The 16,229-nt window shown below is 35.8% G+C and overlaps 1 protein-coding gene across 6 annotated transcripts in view; it reads right to left on the bottom strand.

Annotated features, from left to right (window-relative positions):
• The window catches only part of TBCK (TBC1 domain containing kinase), a 234,913-nt gene that overhangs the window by 103,507 nt on the left and 115,177 nt on the right, over positions 1-16,229 (bottom strand). For all 6 annotated transcript variants that reach the window (XR_002643661.2, XM_022567080.2, XM_022567079.3 and 3 more), the window contains 2 exons: positions 4,907-4,943; positions 3,747-3,908 (listed from right to left, as the gene is read on the bottom strand). Coding sequence is in view for 5 of the 6 variants with exons in the window: in XM_022567080.2 (XP_022422788.2) it covers positions 3,747-3,908; positions 4,907-4,943 (199 nt within the window). In the remaining variant the exon portion in view is untranslated. The remainder of the gene's footprint in view (positions 1-3,746; positions 3,909-4,906; positions 4,944-16,229) is intronic.

Genomic DNA, 16,229 nt, shown 5'->3' with positions numbered 1-16,229 from the left:
ACTAAAGCAGATATTTTTATCTCCATTTCACTGAAACTTTCATAATGTATAGGATTCTCTTTCCAGTGAGGTTAACAACTTGTCCAGGTTCACACAGCTACTATATGCCAGAGCTGGGAAGTAAACTCATGTCTATTTCACTCTACAGTTCACTCTTTTCAGTGGCAGAACCATACTGAAAGTTTCCCAATTCACACAGGTAGTGAGTGGTGCAATTAGGACTCAAACCCGTATGTCTTGACTCCAAAGACTGTGCTATCTACTATACTATGTTGTCTCTGAGCAATGAAAAGAGATGTTCTTCTTAGTCATAATATACATACATATATATATATTGAAGGCTTACTTGACTTCTTAGGTAATTCTCCATTGCTTCTGCTAATAAGGAAATCTATATGATTGATAGCTACCTCAATAATACATAGAAAAAGCCAAATGGGGTGATTGCTTCATTTATTTTACCAATAGGAAAGCAGTCATGATAGAAAGGAAAAAGTGAGGAAAATCATAATAATGATGATGATGGTAATAACATTAATAATAATAATCACTTACATAGCACTTGCTCTTTGCCAGGCACTGCTCTAAGTTGTACTGATTTATTTAGCACAACAATCCTATTAGGTAGGTACAATTATCATTTTCATACAAGCAGGGTTAAGGAAACAGATACAAAGAGGTTAAGTCATGTCCCTAAGGTCACACAACTGTAAGGGGTAGAGCTAGGACCTAAAACCCAGGTTATCTGGCTCCACATTCCATGCTCTTAACCACTAGGCTATTGGGCCCCTCTTTGTAGAAAGAAACAACTAGAAAGGGACAACTTAAAAAAAAATGCGAGGTTATTTTGTTTACAAGGTTACCAACTGGATGGTGATTCCATCATATTACTGTCAACAGATGTTCTGAACAGTGAATTTGCTAATCTGCTTCAGCAAAGAATTTAGTTAAATTTGTTCTGATTGATTACTTATGCTTTTAAACTCAGTTAAGTGGGGATTTCAGTAAAGCACAATATATTTAATAAATTCAAATTAATGTTTAATCCTAACCTATCTTTATCTACAAAGTCTATCTCAAGAATTAAGGTGAAATATGGAGTTAGCCTATCTCTTCTCATTTTGTAGACTTAAAAAATGTTTTCTTCTTTCTTTCAAACATGTTCCAAGCTTATGTCACATAATATTTGGCTTAGAAAAGGCGCATTCAGTGTGTTTGTGTGTATATTAATCTGGATTCACTTTTTAGGACTTCCCATGACCACTTCCCAGTTCCTTCAAGCATCAAGTACAGTTAGTGGGCTCAACACGATGAAAAAAGACATCTATTAGATCTAATTAGGAAAGACATCCCAAATAAGTGCACTGTGATTAAAAATAAAAGGAAACACAGGTGTACTTAAAGGCAAAGTTTACATTTAACCCCTCCACCCTTCTTTTTTCTTAAGTCACATTTTTCTTATAAACTTTTTTCTTCCCCAGCTGGAATCATATAGTGACCAAGTAAATGATGAGCCAGAATAATGGCACTGAGGATCAATGCAATTCACATCAATAGAGGCACACTACTTTCAAAAGTAAGTAGTGTTTACCTTTTCAATGAGTCAGTTCTAACAAACATATACTCTTACTTTCTGATTTCAGAAATAATGACTTTATTCTAATGTACAAGCAGAATTACCACTAATCTGCCTATACAATATGAAAACAGATTCCTTCACTAGTGTATAACTGGAATACTTATGCACAAAATTGGAAAGGTATTAAATTTACTTTACTTGAAAATGCACAATCATCATTCCTAACATATATTTTTTAGACCTGACCAGAAAAATTCTTTTAATTCTAATCAATCATCCTCTGCTTACTTTGGCAATTTAGAAACAACAGGAAAATATCTGCACGGTACAGACAGTATTTGTAGTTTGCAAAACTAGCTTTTCTGTAACTGTTCAACACCAATAGGAAAAAAAGAGAGAGAACTTGATTTCCATAAAGAATCTCCCAGAAAAAAAAACATAAGAACTAAACTACTATTTGTTGATACAAGAAATAATTAACTTTAATTAAAGTTTGATAAGTTAGAAAGCTGATGGTGAATACTTTTAATTTGGGGGGAAAGGGGAAGTAGAAGTTTTAAAATAAATCCAATAATTTTTGCTATTATTTTCCCCAAAAGGATGAAGATTTTCAACAACAGAAAGATGATAACTACCAGGTAGAGATAATCCACTAAAAATAAAAATTGGGGTAGGCAGCAGGTTTCTTTTCTCTTCTTTTTTTTTTTTTAGTTTTTCCTCCAGCATTATTGACATAAAGAATTGTACATATTTAAAATGTACAACAGGATGATTTGATATGCATATACTTTGTGGAATTATTATCACAATCACATTAACTTAACACAGTTATCACCTCACATAGTTACTATTTTTGTTTTGTGGGAAGAATGCTTAAGATTTACTCTTAGCAAATTTCAAGCATACAATACAGTATTATTAACTACTGTCACCATGTTGTCTTTTAGATCCTCAGAACTTATTCATCTTATAACTGAAAGCTTGTATCCCTTTGAAGGTTTATTGTAGTGTAAGTCCTCACAGTTGGCTTTTTTTTTGAATTTTATTTTATTTAGTTTTTATACAGCAGGTTCTTATTAGTTACCTATTTTATACATATTAGTGTATACATGTCAATCCCAATCTCCCAATTCATCCCACCACCACCACCACCACCCCCCCGCCACTTTCCCCCCTTGGTGTCCATATGTTTGTTCTCTGCATCTGTGTCTCTATTTCTAGGCATCAGGTTTCTTATTTCTTTTGAGAGTACTTATTAAATATATAGCATTAAGGTACTTTTCTTTTATACTTTGATTTTTAGACAAATTTATCTCTTGGATAATTTTAAGTGTGTTTATTTTCAGCAATCACTTGTGGCTGCCTGAAAATATGGAGAACAGCAATAAACACATAGAAGGGTTGGAGCCAATGAAATGCTATTTGAAGAAAGCAGAATTTTTCTACTTGAAAAACATTTTGGTTTCCACAAAAATGTAGTTTAGTTTTTTCTTCCACAGATTGTTATATCCTATGTAACCATATTACTTTCATCTTTTCAGCGAAAGCATCAAAGCTTAAACCATAGTTACATTCAATATTTCTACACTTAAGCATTCAACTCCTAAACTTACAAGCTCCTCACTTATGAATACAATATATAGCTTGACTTACTATCCTGCATTGTATAAATGGAATTTCCCTGGAGTGTGACTTGCTCTCCCAAGAGGACAGGGTTTCTCCTTTCCTCAAACTGTCAAACTGTTAGCAAGCAGCTATGGATAGGAGAGAGCAAAGTTCCATGTGAATTACATCTCTGTATAAAATTCTCAAACCCCTTCCCAAGTGGCCTTTATTTACTCTCTATCAGTTGGAGATAAATAGGCCTATCCTAAACAAGGCAAATGTGTCACCCCACCCGCCCCCACCGCCCTGCCCTTTACCTTTTTGATGGCATCACTGACATGAAAGTAAATGATAGTGAACTATTATGACCCAGTTTTATATCTACAATGCTGGGCCAGCAGAACAGGTACTATGCAAGGGAGATAATTCAGAGATGGATGATGAGGCTCAAGCAGAAGAGATTCTGAAGGCTTGTACGATTATTTTTGCAAATTGCTATAAGAATGTCTCATTATCCTATAATTAAATTTCACTTAGTAATTCCATTTATATATATCTATACCTGGTAAATCAGAGAAGAGAAGAATGCACTCATTAAAGCCATTAGACAAAAGCCGGTCACGCAGCTGCTGAAGAATTGCTACTCCGATACAGAATGGGAAGGAGGAATTCCCAAGCAGTAGGGTATCCCAGAGGTGGAAAATTTTGTGCAGTGGAAATACATCTGTAAAATGACAAATATAAATTAATTAATTGAGATTAAAAATAAAAAATTAAAACAACAACAAGCTACTTTACTAGACATGGTAATTCCCTTATGGTCAAAACTATTACAGAACAAATATTGGCAAACTGTTTTTTGTAAAATGCATATTTGGCTTTGTAGATTTACTGCTTCCTAAGGCATCTTAAAAAACTGATAATCAGATTGATCAAATAGATGACATTTTCTAGCCACCACTATCAATCTTGGTATAGCTGTTACATTCATTCTGTTTCTTCCTAGAATTTTCAGGTCATATTATTCTCACAAGTTTATATACTTAGAAGAATTTTAGTATTGATATAGATTCAGTATCATTATATTTCTATTATGCACTCTAAAAACTGCTTTTTGAAATTCCCATAAAAAAATCTGATTAGCAATTTTTTATTTTTGGAAACTTTCTTTTTTTCATTTATCAATACTCTGAACATCTTTCCAGGCCAGTGCATACAGATCTACTTCAAATATTGTATTCCATTAATCAAATGTACATATTTAAGCAGAATATCCACTGTATTAATATCTGTAACTGATTAAAGTATTACATATTCACATAAACTGTTTATTTCTAGAGGAATTCTAGGATAGGAAATAACAAAAGTATTAGTTATTAGACAATCTCTAAAAATTGAGTCTGATTTGGTTGTAACAGTTGCCTTCCAGAACTCTATGTAAATACTATAGTTAATATTAATTTATTTTTCAATAGAGGGCAGAGATTTTATGAATGTCATGATATATCAGATAGGTTTTCATCTTATAGAACAACCTTTTTGATATTTAGTAGTCAGAACAATTGAAAAAAATTTCTACCCAACTATATTACCTTAGAGTTACATAAGCATGCTCATGTAATTAAATCTGCTTAGTATTATTGTAACTATAATATACTGGGGAAGAATGAAGCTGTTCTTTTGCTAATACAATATTGAAAGAAAAGGGAAAATGATACTTACGAGTAAACATGGTGAGAAACCAAGGGATGGCATAGAGCTATGAGTGGAAAAAGATAGGGATGCAGGGGATGGATAAAGAGGAAATAAAAGAGATAATTAGAATGACTTCCAGTAAACTGAATGGTAAAAAAAGCTCTATGTTTTGGTCTACTCCACTGATTAAAAACATAATCTTTAACACCATATGCAGAAATAAACTCAAAATGGATTAAAGACCTAAATGTAAGGTTGGATACTATAAAAATCCTAGAGGAAAACATAGGCAGAACACTCTCTGACATAAATCACAGCAATATTTTTTTGGACCCACCTCCTAGAGTAATGGAAATAAAAAAAATAAACAAATGGGACATAATTAAACTGAAAAGCTTTTTTTGCACAGCAAAAGAAACCATAAACAAAATGAAAAGATAAGCTATGGAATGGGAGAAAATATTTGAAAATGATGCGACTGACAAGCGATTAATTTCCAAAATATATAAACAGCTCACACAGCTCTATATAAAAAAAAAATCAAAAAATGGGCAGAAGTTCTAAATAGACGTTTCTCCAAAGACATACAGATGGCTAAGAGGCACATAAAAAGATGTTCAACATCACTAATTATTAGAGAAAGGCAAATCAAAACTACAATGAGGTATCACCTCACACTGGTCAGAATAGCCATCATCAAAAAGTCTACAAATAATAAATGCTGGAGGGGGTGTGGAGAAAAAGGAACCCTCCTACACTGTTGATGGGAATGTAAATTGGTACAGCCACTATGGAGAACTGTATGAAGGTTCCTTAAAAAACTAAAAACAGAGTTACCATATGATCCATCAATTTCACTCCTGGGCATATATCTGAAGAAAACTCTAATTCAAAAAGATATGTGCACCCAAATGTTCATTGCAGCACTATTTACAATAGCCAAGACATGGAAGCAACCTAAGTGTACAATGACAGATGAATGGATGAAGAAGATGTGGTATATACATACAATGGAATATTACTCAGCCATAAAAAAGAAAGAAATAATGCCATATGCAGCAACATGGATGGGCCTAGAGATGATCATTCTAAGTGAAGTAAGGCAGACAGAGAACAACAAATATCATATGATATTGCTTAGATGTGGAATCTAAAAAACTGATACAAATGAACTTATTTACAAAACAGAAATAGACTCACAGACATAGAAAACAAACTTACAGTTACCAAAGGGGAAAGGAGGGGGGATAAATTATGAGTTTGGGATTAACATATACACACTACTGTATATAAAATAGATAACCAACAAAGACCTACTGTATAGCACAGGGAACTATACTCAATATCTTGTAATAACCTATAATGGAAAAGAATCTAAAAAAGAATATATATATATATATATATAAAACTGAATCACTTTGCTATACACTAGAAACTAACACAACATTGTAAATCAATTATACTTCAATAAAAATTTTAAAAAATAAAAGAGAATCTAGATAATTATAATTATTATCACAAATATTCTATTAAATAATGACATCTATTACAAATGCTGCAGATGATCCTTTGGCCAAGGCTTATTCCACAGAGTATTTTCATTTCATCAAAGACTACACTCAAGACAATGTCTAATCCAAACACAGTACTAGCATGCTAATTTCAAAGGTCTACTTTTCAAAGGAGAACTTTGTTCTTAGGAATAAAATATTCCTAAGATTTGAAGAGTCCTCATCAGTGTTGAGTTACCCTTACTGAGTATTTTTTGAAACATGATGAGATGATATTTGAAAAATGTCCAAAATGTCTCATTAAAAATTTTTATGAAGCTTATGCCTTCTATTACCACTTTCTAAATTAACAGGAAGCTTCATAAGAGACTAAAAGTAATGAGATCCAGGAATGAAATAATTTAGTTCTTTAGATGAGTGACAAATTTATTTTCCTAAGTTTACTCTCTAGAAATGAAACACACACACACACACACACCCCAATTAATTTTGTGAGATTTTGAAAGTGAGAAATCATTCTTAATTTCTAAAAGTAGAGTAAAATCTCCTTTGTTAATAACAAGTATCAAAAACCAACAATAATTTATAGAAAAATCTGAAAAAGCTCTACTTTTATGTTTTATGTCAGTGCATGCTCCTATTAAGACAAAGATTTTTGTACTACCTATAGCGTTTAAATAAATAGTTTTTCAGCACCTATCAATTGTGAATTTATAAGTAGAGTTGAATATTTCTTTGCATTATACACAATTGAGTATCTATGCTATTAAATGTCAGTCAAGAACCATAAGTACAGTTATAGACTACATTAAAATCTAAGTACTGTATGTGAAATAAACCCATTGCTCCCACAAGATCATCACTTATATGCACTGACACAGCCATTACAAATGGGGAAACTGAGGAGTACAGAGGTATGTGACTTCACTATAGAGTATTGGTTGTAGAAAACAATAAAATATAATAAACTCTGAATTTTTCAGCCTAATTTAAATTTAAACATACAGTCTGTATATATAAGTTCCATCAGTATTATTTAACTTTTCTTGCTTTTAAGGATATAACATAAATTATATTACGCTCTACCCTTCTGATCAAAGCCAACTGTTTGTCATTAGGAATCTTACCTGAGTTACTTCAGCAACAAAACTAACAATCCCTTTTATTGAAGAGAGCATGTGTATGAGGAAGAACACAAAGTGGGGAGGAACCACCTGAAAGGATCAGGGGGAAAACATGCCAGGCTCACACAAAGCCAGGCATGGTTCATCTTACCACTAGCTAGAATTTTTTTTAAAACCCTGAAATAAACGAGGCATAAGGTAGAGTACTCAAAAGGATATTGCCTTAGTAATGGGGCAAAATTATGCTCCAAAATTATGCTGCCCTGGTCTCACTTAACAAACCTTAAAAGCAAGCCTTGAAAAGATCAAACTGTTTCAACGTTACCTAGCTGCATCTCCAAAAAAAAGCTCAAGAATATTTACAAAAACATAAAAATATCCAATAACCAAGAAGGTAAAATTCACAATGACTGAAATTCATTAAAAAAAAATCAGTAGTGCAAAGTAGCAGAAAAAAAAATGATCATAACGAGAAGAAAAATCATTCACTCAAAATGGACAAAGAACTAACATAAATGTTTGTAATAGCAGGCAAGGATGTCAAAATGCTTTTTTTTTTTTTTTTTTTTTGTGGTACGTGGGCCTCTCACTGTTGTGGCCTCTCCCATTGCAGAGAACAGGCTCCGGACGCGCAGGCTCAGCGGCCATGGCTCACAGGCCCAGACGCTCTGTGGCATGTGGGATCTTCCTGGACTGAGGCACGAACCCATGTCCCCTGCATCAGCAGTTGGACTCTCAACCACTGCACCACCAGGGAAGCCCTCAAAATGCTTTTTATATCTGTATACATATGTTCAAAAATCTAACAAATAATTGAACACGTTAAGTAGAGACATAGTAGATATAAAAAAGAACCAAAAAAACCTCTCTAGAGATGAAAAATACAATGTTTGAGTTAAAAAATACACTGAATAGGATTAAGAGCAGATCAGACACTGCAGAAGAAAAGATAAGTAAGCCTGAAAATACGGCAATAGAAACTACCCAAAATGAAACATGGACGGGGGATAAAGAAAAACAAAACATGTCGTATGCATCAGTGAGCAACTTCAACCAGCTGAATATATATGTTATTGGAGACTGCAAAAGACAGAGAGAAGATGAGAGGGGACAGAAAAAAATATTTGAAGAAATAATAGCTGAATATTTTCCAAAAGTGATGAAAACTATAATCTGATAGAGTAAATAATCTCAAGAACCTGAAGCACGTGAAACATGAAGAAAACTATACCAAGGTACATCATTATCAGATTTCTCAAAAAATCTTACACCATAGCCAGAGAAAAAAGGCACACCATGTAAAAGCATCAGTGAGAGGAATGTTTTCTTGTCAAAAACAGGGCACAAAAAATGACAGTGGAGCAACATTTTTCAAGTAATTAAAAAAAAAAAACTATCAACTTAGAATTGTATGTCCAGCAAAAGTATCTTTCAAAGAGAAAGGTAAAATAAAGACTCTCACACAAACAGAAACTGAAAGAATTTATCAGCAGCAATCCTGCACTATAAGAAATGCTGAAGTCAGTCCTTCAGGCAGAAGGAAAATGATACCACATGGAAATCTGGACCTATACAGAAGAATGAAGAGACTCAGGATTATAAAAATGTAGTTAAATATAAAAAACTTTTATTAAAAAGAAAGTCTTTAAAAATAACTGACTCTCGGGAGTTCCCTGGCAGTCCAGTGATTAGGACACCACGCTTTCACTGCCAAGGGCCTGGGTTCAATCCCTCGACGGGGAACGAAGATCCCACAAGCTGCGTGGCACAGCCAGAAAAAAAGTGACTCTCTAAAGCAAAACTAATAATTTATGTGGAGCTTATAATATATGTAGAAATAAAAGGTAGGACAACAATAATACAAATGCCAGGAGGGTAAAATGGAGGTATATGTTGTAAAGTATTTATACTATATGTGAAGAGGTATAATACTACTTAAAAGCAGGTTATAATAAGTTAAAGAATTATAGTATAAACCAGAATTTAACCTCAGAACTATTCACATTTTGCGTTGGACAACTCTTTCAAGGGGGAGGTGTAGTTTGCGTTTTAAGATTTTTGTAGCAACCCAGCCTCTGTACTAGATGCCAGTAGCACTTGCTCAGTTTTGTCAAAAATGTCTCAGACTTTGCCAAAAAATCCTGTGGGAGGCAAAACTGCCCCTGGTTGAGGACCACTGTGTAAATCTTAAAGAAACCAATAGGAAAACAACAAAGTTATAGCTAGTGTCTTAACAAAGGAGATAAAATAGAATCACAAAAAATATATCCAACAAATCCGAAGAAGGCAGATAAAAAGGAAAAAGAGAACAAAGAACTGATAGGACAAATAGAATAAAAATAACAAATTGGTAGGTTTAAAGGCAACCATAGCAATAACCACAACAGAAGTCAATGGTTCTTGTGATGGTTAATTTTATGTGTAAACTTTACTCACACAGGTGCCCAGACACTTAGTTAAACATTATTCCGGATGTGTCTTTAAGGGTGTTTCCGGATGAGATCAACATGAAAATCAGTAGACTTCGTAAGGCAGACTGCCCTCCCTAATGTGAGTGGGCCTCATGGAATTTGTTGGAGGTCTGAATAGAACAGAAGATAGAGTTAGGGAGAATTCACTCTATGCCTGATAGGATAAGCAGTGAAGAAAGCATAGCTCTAGCTTCTAAGGATCTTACAGTTCATTAAGAGCAGTAGCTATTCATTAAATATTCTCTCAATCCACTCCAATTAGGTTCTAGCCTTCACCTCACCACCAGAACTGCTCTTCTCTTGGTCATCAAAGGTCTCCATATTTCTAAATCTAATGGTCAATTCTCATTCTCAGTCTTTACCAATCAGCAGGCTTTGACATAATTTACTATTCTCACCTCCTCTAACCACCTGCCCCCCACCTTAACTTGGCTTCCAAGAAACCACATTCATCTAGTTTTCTGACTGCTCCTTCTCCATCTCTTTTGTTGGTTCCAATTTATCTCCCTGACTTAAATATTGGCATGCCCTATATTCAGTGGTTAGAACTTTTTTCTCTTCTATTTTCTCCAAATGATGTGAGGAATTATATCTACAGCTCTATCCCAGACCTCTCTCCTGAAATCCAAACTGGTATGTACAAATGCCTACTTGACATTTCCACTTGTATATCTGATAGATATGCATATTATGTCCCAAACTAAGCTCTGGACACTGCTTCCAAAATCTGTGCCTCCAAGTACAGTCTTCCAAATCTTCGTTAAGAGCGATCCTATTCTTCCAGTTGCTCAGGTAAACAAAACTGTGGAATCATTCTTATCTCCTCTTTCTTCCACATTGTACATTTGTCACCAGCAGTCCTGCCAGCTCTACCTTCAAAATATATCCAGAATATGAAAACTTCTCACCACTTCTACTGCTAGTTTCCTGATTCAAGCCACCATCATCTCTTGCCTAGATTATTACAATAGCCCATGACTAGTCTTCTAGATTCCATCCTTGCCCCTCCTTGGATTTTTCTTACCATAGCAGGCAGAATGATCTTGTTAAAATGTTTAGATAAGAACATGTAGCTTTCAGTGGCTTTCCACTACCGACAATAAAAGCTAAAGTCCTAACTATGATCTATAACAGCAGTCCCCAACCCTCTTGGCACCAGGGACCAGTTTCATGGAAGACAATTTTTCCACGGATGGCGGCGGGAGGGGAGGAATGGTTCAGGCGGTAACGTGAGCCGCGATGGGGAGTGGCAGAACGCAGCTTCGCTGGCTTGCTTACCCGCCCCGCCGCTCACCTCCTGCTGTGCGGCCCTGTTCCCAACAGGCCGGGACCGGGACAGGTCCCTGGCCAGCGGGGTGGGGACTCCTGATCTATAAGACTCTGTGTAATGTGGCCCTTCAATTACCTCTTTGACCTTCATCTCCTTGTTCACTGTGCTCCAGTCACACTGGTCTCTTGTCTCCTGGCTGCTCCTTTGACATCCCTGGAATGCTTACACCTCAGGGCTGTAGCTCTTGCTGCTCTTGCTGTTGCTTCTGTTTGGATTGCTCTTTCCCTCAATTCATTAAGGCATTTATTCAGAAGTCACCTTTTCTATGAGCCTTTACCTTACTGAAATATTCAGTCCCTCCTTCACCTGAGCACTTAACCTCCATGTCCCTGATTCAGCTGTTTTTTGTTCAGTACTTATCACTACCTAACATACCACAAAGTATATTTATCTTTATTGTCTGCCCCCCACTAAAATATAAGTTGAATGAGGGCAGAGATTTCTGTCTTTTTTTTTTCCATTTATGTAACCAGGGCCTAGGAAAATGTCTGGTACAAAATAGGCACTGAAATATTTGTTGAAAGAATGAAATATATATAATAAAGATATTTGAAAGGGACAGATTAAAAGATTAAATAGTCACAAGATTACACAATTTATTTAGAAGTTTTCAATACATATGAAATAAAGAGAAAATCAGTTAATCTTCCTTGGGGTGTGTATGTGTGTGTGTGTATCCTTCATATTAAATAGTGGCAAGTATGGAAAAAACATTAAACTTGAAATGCTGAACTATATACTTATACTTTGACAACAATTATGAAAACAGTTATTAGAAATAAGCAAAATGAAGCATATTCTAATAAATATTTGAAAAGTAATAATTCAAGTTGAAAAATTTCTTTAATATATAACAACTCCTAGGTTCTCACCAGCACCAGTCACTGCTTACCAACTAAAGTCAAGTAAATAAATATGTAATATACTCTGTGAGACTGTAATGCCTGTTATTTATTCCTTCTATTATTTCTCCCTATTAAAATTTTAACTGATATTTTCATCTTAAATAATTTCTTAGCATATTGCTATATCTTCATAATACAGTCTGATACAAAAAAGACAGCAAAATAAGATAATTTTGAATACTAGGGTAGTTTAGGTTTTAATTAAAAAAACAAATAATGAAATATTTTCTTAAATATGAAAAATATATAAAATTAGTCTTATTAAGTTAGAGATATTATTAGCTACTTCCCGATTTAAAGTTGGAAACAAACCCAGTGAAAAGAAATCATACATTCACACATTCTGTTTTCTCCAGATCATGAAATTATATGTTCCTGAATTAGCCTAGTGCTAGTCTGCTGAAAGAGTCAGCTGAGTAAATACTGCCCCCTAGCAATAATCAAGAAAGTATAGTGTTATTAACCATTTCATGAAGCCTTTCTATATGGTCTGGTAATGTCAAAGTTCGAAACATCAATAGGAAAAACAAAGGCAGGGGCTCATTAACTTGATTTTCAAGAGCAGAAAATTAAGGCTCAAAAACTTACAAATATATAAAAATGAAAAAGATTAAAAAAGGAAATATTTCTTATAATATAAACTCTAGGTGAATCTTTTGTCAAATGGATTTATTTACAAACATATTATGTGTTCTCTCTCTCTAATATACATAGTAATAATAAAAATTAATACAAAAGGGAGTCCCTTCTAATTGACTTTCTTAATCTATTTTTTTAATGAACATATTTTCTGTTTACCTCAAGTCAAAAGCATTTTTATATTTAGGTTACTGTAAGCCACCTCTGTAAAATGCATGTTGACCATTAGATAGATGCCTTGCAATGATTCTCTGCCTTAGAAAAATGTACATCTAGCCATTCAAGTAAAGGATGCTTGAAAAACAGCAGGTTTTCAAAGCAGTACATTTTCATATATTTTCTTGAAACTTTGAAACTCTGGTTTTGTCATCTGGTAGCTACATATCTCTTTGAACCTTTAGGATTATTGTGAAGATTAGTTAATGGCTCTAAAACACCTGGCAGAAGATGTGGCATATATCAGATATCAGCACAGGAAGTACAATTATCATTCTTAATAACAGCCCAGAAGCTTCTACAATCGGAAAGTATTTCAACAACCCAAAATTCTGAGTTAACCTCATGAAGCCATCTAACAAAAGCTACACACGTTTTGGAACCAGGAGATAGGAGTGGAAGGTAAAGAGAAGAGAATCCTGAGCACTGGGAACTGTACATGATGTTTCAGAGGTCGAGGTAGACTCAATTAATGCAAGGCACAGATGAAGAAGGCTAAAGTATTTCTAGTCCTGCTGGCTCTCAGAATCAATATTCCTCAATCCCATGTCAACTACTCTGAGTTCACAAAATTTCAAAAATTCTTACATAAAATCTTTTCCCTCAACTTTTCAAATTCTACAAGATCCTTTATTTTGTCTATATCTGACTCACTATTGCCTTCTTAACCACATATAAAATAACATGACTTGATATGAAGGAAAATTCTTGAAAATCAAGAAAACGTCCCATAAAACATTTGTATTGTTCCATTCTGTTACTCATTTTCAAAAGACTGTTAGCTTTTTCAACAATGAACAAAGATGATGGCTTACGTTAAACCAGGATAAATTCGGTGGAATGGGAAAGGGTTTCACGTAAATAAAAAAAACTACATAATACAGGCAAAAGCGGTAATAAATAGCTCTCCTTATTTAATAGTACTCCTATCTTCTTAGAATCTTGGGGAAACATTTGCAAGTACAAAACCTGCTTTCATAACCAGCAACAAGGGGACAAAAGTCAGGAGGTGAGAATTATAAATCTATATGATAACAGTGATTTACAGAGCAACTCTTTAGAATATTTTAAATAGAAAAAAATTATATTCTGATATTTTTGTGAACCAGTAACCCTGAAACAAAAGATTATCTGTTTCTAATCTTTATCTTAATAAAGCAGCCAATAAATACTGCATTCTTATAGATAAAACAAAGTAGTATGGAACACAGTGCCTGGCACATTAATGACTGTATTGAATCTATAAGACGTGCTATGCAACACCTTCTGGGAGACGGAAAAGTACCTTAAAAATCAAGCAATAAAAAAGGTTAAAATTTAAAATGAAGTGGCAATCTCACCAACTCGGACAAACAAGAAAGTCTTTATTGTTAGTATCATATTTCCTCCAGCAAAGTGTTTGTTAACTAATGCAGCAAAATAATATATCCATTATAGCTTGTAATATAATGCTTTTTAAAATGTAAATCATATTAACATAACCAAAGAAACAGTGCAACATGAACAGATTCTAATAAGTAAAACAAGAACACTGATAATGGTTAAGCCCTTAATACTAACTATGTACCTGGAACTGTGTTAAACGGTTTATATGTATTATCTCATTTAATCATCACAATAATCCTAAGAGGTAAGATTTATTATAATCAACATTAAGAGGACTGTGGATAAGAAAAACTAACAAGTGTTTAGCTAGTAAGTTGAAGCGTCCGGATGAGAACCCTGCCCCATTTGACACCCGTGTCTGAGTGCTTACCCAAATTGTGGTCACAGACTTCTGGGGACCTTCAAGACCCTTCAGGGGCCCCAAACTTCAAAGCTATTTTTATAACAATACTGAGATGTTTTTGCTCTTTTTTACTATGTTAACATTTGAGCTAATGGTGCAAAAATAACCCACCGGTGAATAAAGCACCTCATCACAAATCAAGGTAGTGGCACTAAATTATAGAAGTCATATTCTTGTGAAGGAGTAAAAATTATTAATTTTGTTAAATATCTTTTAAAATGTTCCATAAGACAAAATCGGAAGTATGCATAAAGTACTTGCACTGTGTACCAAAGAAAAAGATTGTCTTGAGAGGGAGCTTCAAGATGGCGGGAGAGTAAGACATGGAGATCACCTTCCTCCCCACAAATACATCTGAAATGTATCTACATGTGGAACAACTCCTACAGAACACCTACTGAATGCTGGCAGAAGACCTCAGACATGCCAAAAGGCAAGAAACTCCCCACGTACCTGGGTAGGGCAAAAGAAAAATGAAAAAACAGAGACAAAACAATAGGGATGGGACATGCACCAGTGGGAGGGAGCTGTGAAGGAAGAAAGGTTTCCACACACTACAAGTCCCTTTGCGGGCAGAGACTGCGGGTGGCAGAGGGGGGAGCTTCGGGGGCCACAGAGGAGAGCGCAGTAACAGGGGTGCAGGGGGCAAAGCGGAGAGATTCCCGCACAGAGGATCGGTGCTGACCAGCACTAACCAGCCCGGGAGGCTTGTCTGCTCACCCACCGGGAAGGGTGGGGGCTGGAAGCTGAGGCTCGGGCTTTGAAGGTCGGATCCCCGGGAGAGGACTGGGGTTGGCTGTGTGAACACAGCCTGAAGGGGGCTAGTGTGCCACAGCTAGCTGGGAGGGAGTCCGGGAAAAAGTCTGGAGCTGCCGAAGAGGCAAGAGACTTTTTCTTGCCTCTTTGTTTCCTGGTGCGTAAGGAGAGGGGATTAAGAGCGCTGCTTAAAGGAGCTCCAGAGGCGGGCACGAGCCGCGGCTATCAGCACCGACCCGAGAGACGGGCATGAGACGCTAAGGCTGCTGCTGCCGCCACCAAGGAGCCTGTGTGCGAGCATAGGTCACTATCCACACCTCCCTTCTGGGGAGCCTGTGCAGCCCATCACTGCCAGGGTCCCGGGATCCAGGGACAACTTCCCAGGGAGAACGCACGGTGCGCCTCAGGCTGGTGCAACGTCACGCTGGCCTCTGCTGCCACAGGTTCGCCCCGCACTCCATATCCCTCCATCCCCCTGGCCTGAGTGAGCCAGAGCCCCCGAATCAGCTGCTCCTCTAACCCCATCCTGTCTGGGAGGACACAGATGCCCTCAGGCGACCTGCATGCAGAGGCGGGGCCAAATCCAAAACTGAACCCCGGGAGCTGTGC

The sequence above is a fragment of the Delphinapterus leucas genome, chromosome 5, assembly GCF_059928025.1.
Source record: "Delphinapterus leucas isolate spDelLeu-1000000601 "Yukka" chromosome 5, BTC_Dleu_Yukka2, whole genome shotgun sequence".
Taxonomy (NCBI): Eukaryota; Metazoa; Chordata; class Mammalia; order Artiodactyla; family Monodontidae; genus Delphinapterus; species Delphinapterus leucas.
The sequence above is the reverse complement of the archived record's forward strand: the minus strand, read 5'-3'. Positions and strand labels throughout refer to the sequence as shown.